Raw genomic sequence first — 4,670 nt, forward strand, 5'->3', positions numbered from 1 at the left:
GGAAGACAACAAAAAGGAGTTAACCATACCCAAGAGAGCCTGAGGTAGTATATATCTATATCTATATCTATATCTATATCTATATCTATATCTATATCTATATATCTATATCTATATATGAAAATAGAGAGAGCAGAGAGGTGGAGAATGGAGAATCCCCTCAAGGGATGAGAGTGTGGAAAAGGCGTCCCTCTCTGTTAATCCGCAAAAAGTTGAAGCCCATTCCCCATCCTTTAACAACTCTCCATACCATTAGTTGAAACTTCTTCCCAGAATGTGAAAACTAGGGTGCACAGTTTTCTTTCCTAAACTCACACCCTTTAAATTCCCTCCTTCCTGGTCTTGTATTTACACACATGGGACCCATAATGAACTCTCAATCCAATATACACCCTTCCTTTGTATTCATAGAGCTTCTATCGAGGCACACAAACCAGAAGAGCTTGAGTGTGTGTGTGTGTGTGTGTGTGTGTGTGTGTGTGTGCCCGAGTGACTGACAGTGAAAATGTATCTGTGCGTATATCCATGTGAGTGCTCTTCCTGGGCTATATGGTCGCCTGTGCCAGAGCTTCTTCGATTTCTTAACTAAGCTTTTCTGGATGGTGTCCTCTCCCATCACCTCGTTGATTGATTCCGCGAAGCTAATGGTGCGTAAAAGCGCCAGTGAGATCCGGGGCGCCTCCTATCCTGACGTCAGGAAGAGAGTTTAAAAGGGGGGCGATGCGCAAGGAGATCCCACAAGCTGCTGCGGAAGACGAGAGGTGGGAAGCCCCGGCTCTGCCCTGTCCTTTCCTGAAGGTTCCAGAGTTTGGAGAGCTGCGCCGTCCTTGACCCCTCGGTGCAGGGAAGATGCTGTCCTGCCGCCTCCAGTGCGCGCTGGCCCTGCTTTCCATCACCTTGGCGGTGAGCAGTGTCAGCGCTGCTCCCTCGGACCCGAGACTCCGCCAGTTTCTGCAGAAGTCTCTGGCTGCCACAGCAGGGAAACAGGTATGGCAAAGTTCACTTCTTGTCCTTTCTGCCCTCCAGGAAGACCCCTAGGCTCCCGCAAGCCTTCAGGCGTTTCCTGGTCCAGGTAGGTTCGGGGAGCACCGGGGCAAGTTTCCCTGTGTAAGTGTCCCTGGCAATGAAAAGAAGGAGGAAGAAGGGCGAAGGGAACCTTTCCTGTTCTGTGATCTAAAGAAAACCATGACCCTGGGAGATAATGAGGGGAGGGAACTAGGGAGAGAAATCTGGGTTTGCTTTGCACGCCTGCAGATACACCTGATATCATGAACTTCCCTAGTCAGAAACTCCAAGCTCTGCCTCTTCGTCTCCATAGGGGATTCCATGCTCCAAGGATTCCTGGCTTGTTCCTCCCAGAAACTGAGTCGCAGTTTGGGGACTGAACTGGCCAGAGCCTTTGAGAATTGGGGTAATAGGGCAACCGGAGGGCAGGATGGGCTTCTAACCACTTGAACCTTGAGGGCACAAAGAGAGGCGCTGGAGCTGTCCTCGGTGCTGAATCGCAGTTGGTTCTGGTCTTGGTGCTTGTCTGCGCCTTCCAGGTGCACTAAGCAGCTCTATGGAAAGTGGGAAAAGCTAAGGGGAGAGGAAAAACACCCAAACGTACTCGCCACTGAGAGACTACTGTCAAAGGATACTTAGTCATCTTTGGTCCAGTTAAGCTAGGAGTTAAGAAAATAATTTTAATAAATCGTTGGTCTTTAGCTAATTGTTTTGTTTTTGCTTATTTCTACTGTCTCTGTGTATTTCCAGTTTTCGGGCACTCTAATATATTAGGAGATGGAAAGAGCTGATAAACTCCAATGCTGGAGAGGGATGAAAATCGCCAAAGAATGTTATATGGGATCAACAACTGCAATATATGGAACCTGTTAGAATAGGCATTTATTATCTCTCTTTAAAGGAACTCAAACTGTCTAGTAGATGCTGAAGTCAACTTTTGATTTTTTTCCCTGACTAGAGTTTAAGTCTCCAATCTTGGGAATTGTATAAGAATTATAGATATTTGGGTGGGGGGAGTTGATTGTCCCCCAATAACAAGCTTTTCCCAGAATCATTTCCAGTCTTTAGCATCACATTCAGGCTTTCTCTCTCACCTTCCTTCCTTCCTTCTTTCCCCTACCTATTTGGTTTTCTTTCTACATTTAGGAATTGGCCAAATATTTTTTGGCAGAACTTCTGTCAGAACCCAGCCAGACAGAAAATGAGGCTCTGGAGCCAGAGGAATTGACCCAGGATGTGGAACCAGAAGAAATGCGGATGGAACTCCAGAGATCTGCTAACTCGAACCCAGCCATGACAACCAGAGAACGCAAAGCTGGCTGCAAGAATTTCTTCTGGAAGACATTCACATCCTGTTAGCTTTAGAGAATTCTTCTCACCCATTTCAGACCTCTGAGTCCTCTCCTCTAAACCCCCACCTTTTCCCCAGTTCCCTGAATCCTCAGCAAGACCATCACAATGAAAGCAGATGATTGTAAATATAAAACAAACAGTTATGGTGAAATTTAGAAGAAAAAAACAAAAATTAATTTCAGATTGTTTTATTGAACCTTTCCATTTTAAGGTACATGATTAGCTTGGTTTGTGATTTCAGACTAGTTCTTTACAGTATACACTCCAACTCTCACAGATGTTTTATGTTGAATTCTTTGTCACAATAAAGTTTATGTTGCAAATTGTAACCCTTATATTTCGATCATTTACAACTGAGATGCCTTTTTCAAGGAAAGTTATGTCTTTAAACGTGCATATTTTGAGGATTTCAGATGGGGAGATGCAGCAAATGTCCCCAGTAAGTAAACCCCCCTATTTCAAATTGTGTTTCCCTGTCTAGCTTGTTGTTTGTATTTCTAGGTAGGCATGCTTGAATACATACCTGTCTACCAAGCTGTTATGTGAAATATCCAATGTTTAAAATGTAGGTGGATCTGCTTTGGAGGTCTGGGAACAGAACTTTCACCTGTGTAGTTCAAATAAAATTCTGCAATTTCAAATGCTGTCTCCAGTCTCTTAATATTTAAGCGCCATCTGGTTTACTGGCTTTCCCAAATCTTCCCTCATGCTTTTCATGATAGCTGTGACAGGATGGGAGGAGAACTCAATCCTTCAATAAGTATATTTGTTTGCATTCCAGTTGCTGCAGGGCTCCAACTTTTCAGGGACCACAGTTGAGGGTTGTATGTTTTATGTTATCACAAAACTGGAAAGCTTCCAAGCCAGCATTCCTCATTCAGCTCTTAAATAATAGTACTTGAGTCCTCTCATTTCCTAAATTCACATTGCAGTTGATTGAGAAGCAGTCCTTTTTGTTCCTGTATCAGAAAAGAGAATCCATTAAAAAAAGAAATCCAAATGATGTAGTCCAAAGACAAAAATCAGAGTTCCAAATGGGGTTACCCATGATATTCTCATAGGCTGATGGTGATTCAGGGAGAAGCTGGCCATCCATAAAAATAATCTATCGAATCTGGAATCAAATCCTGACTATAAAAACAGGACTTCACTATCATGGGAATAATTACTTCTAGCAACATGCACTGGACTAATGGGAGATTTTTGCTTAATAAACAAAACATTAAGAGAGGGAATGGATCTTTGAATTGCAAATGTGGGGTTCCACAGAAGTCCACTTCTGGACAAATAAATAGCCACAGATGAGTCCACCTTAGAAGGCCAAACTGTATGAAATGAAAACATCCTCAAGTCATTTGGATATATCTTTCATTTAGATAGTTTTGAGGGGAAATATATATGCTCCCTCTGGGGATCTGATTTATTAAATGCCTCTGGTTCAACTTGGATAAATTATGTAAGCTCTCACTTATGGTTAAAACACAGAGAATTTCCAGAACTGAGCAGAGGTAGAGTGAGCTGGGACTTGGATGGGATAGGGAGTATTCATTTTTCAACAGAACCTTTAGTCTAGTCTGCTTCTTAATCACAGTATAGACAAACAACTGTTGTACAAGCAGAGGTAAGACCTCTTTCTTATTTACTTACAATACAGTGGAGCTGAACATTGAATGTGATCAATTATGTTCATGAGTTCCTAAAATGCTACAGAAGAGCTAGCCTTGTCTCCTAATTCTATTGAGAAGCTCTTCCTCTTATAAAGTCTCAAGCCCATTTGGACCCTTCTCAGGTTTTCTACATTGTAAATAATCAACAAATTTAAAAGCCAAATCTCCCTATAGGCAGCCACATCTGTCAGATACTGTATGAAATGGCTGCTGTTGTAATATTTTGTGTCATCCAAAGTGTTTACTATCTGGCTGTAACTCAAAGAACATCTAAGTCCAGTTCTGTCCACAATTAGGTGACCTTGATTGAAAGATATTGCCAGTTAATTTGCCCCAGCTAATCTAAACAGATGCTCTGCTTGACTATAGATTTGCCTTTCTCCCAGTGCCTGCCACCCTAAGAAATTCATCCCATCTTCACCTTCACCTCTGGGAATCCTTACCTTCCTCTAAGTTTTAGCTCAAGTATTACTTTCTAAAAGAGACATTACCTGAACTCTCTTCCTGTTAGTGCTTGCCCCTCTTCAAATTACTAGGAAACAATGTAATCAAATGGGAAGTTTCAGAGATCCTTTGGAGTCAGACACCTTATTCTCTGATAACTACTGCCTATATGACTTTGGGCAAATGACTTAACCTCAGTGG

General features: G+C 42.5%; 1 protein-coding gene across 1 annotated transcript; it reads left to right on the forward strand.

The window, feature by feature from the left end:
* Positions 1 to 467: 467 nt before the first annotated feature.
* Positions 468 to 2,999, forward strand: SST (somatostatin). The gene is made up of 2 exons (XM_001362104.3): positions 468 to 987; positions 2,152 to 2,999. Exons 1-2 carry the CDS (start codon positions 850 to 852, stop codon positions 2,362 to 2,364), a joined length of 351 nt encoding a protein of 116 aa, XP_001362141.1. The 5' UTR covers positions 468 to 849; the 3' UTR covers positions 2,365 to 2,999.
* The last annotated feature ends 1,671 nt before the right edge of the window (positions 3,000 to 4,670 follow it).

Source organism: Monodelphis domestica, chromosome 8, assembly GCF_027887165.1.
Source record: "Monodelphis domestica isolate mMonDom1 chromosome 8, mMonDom1.pri, whole genome shotgun sequence".
NCBI classification, from domain to species: Eukaryota; Metazoa; Chordata; class Mammalia; order Didelphimorphia; family Didelphidae; genus Monodelphis; species Monodelphis domestica.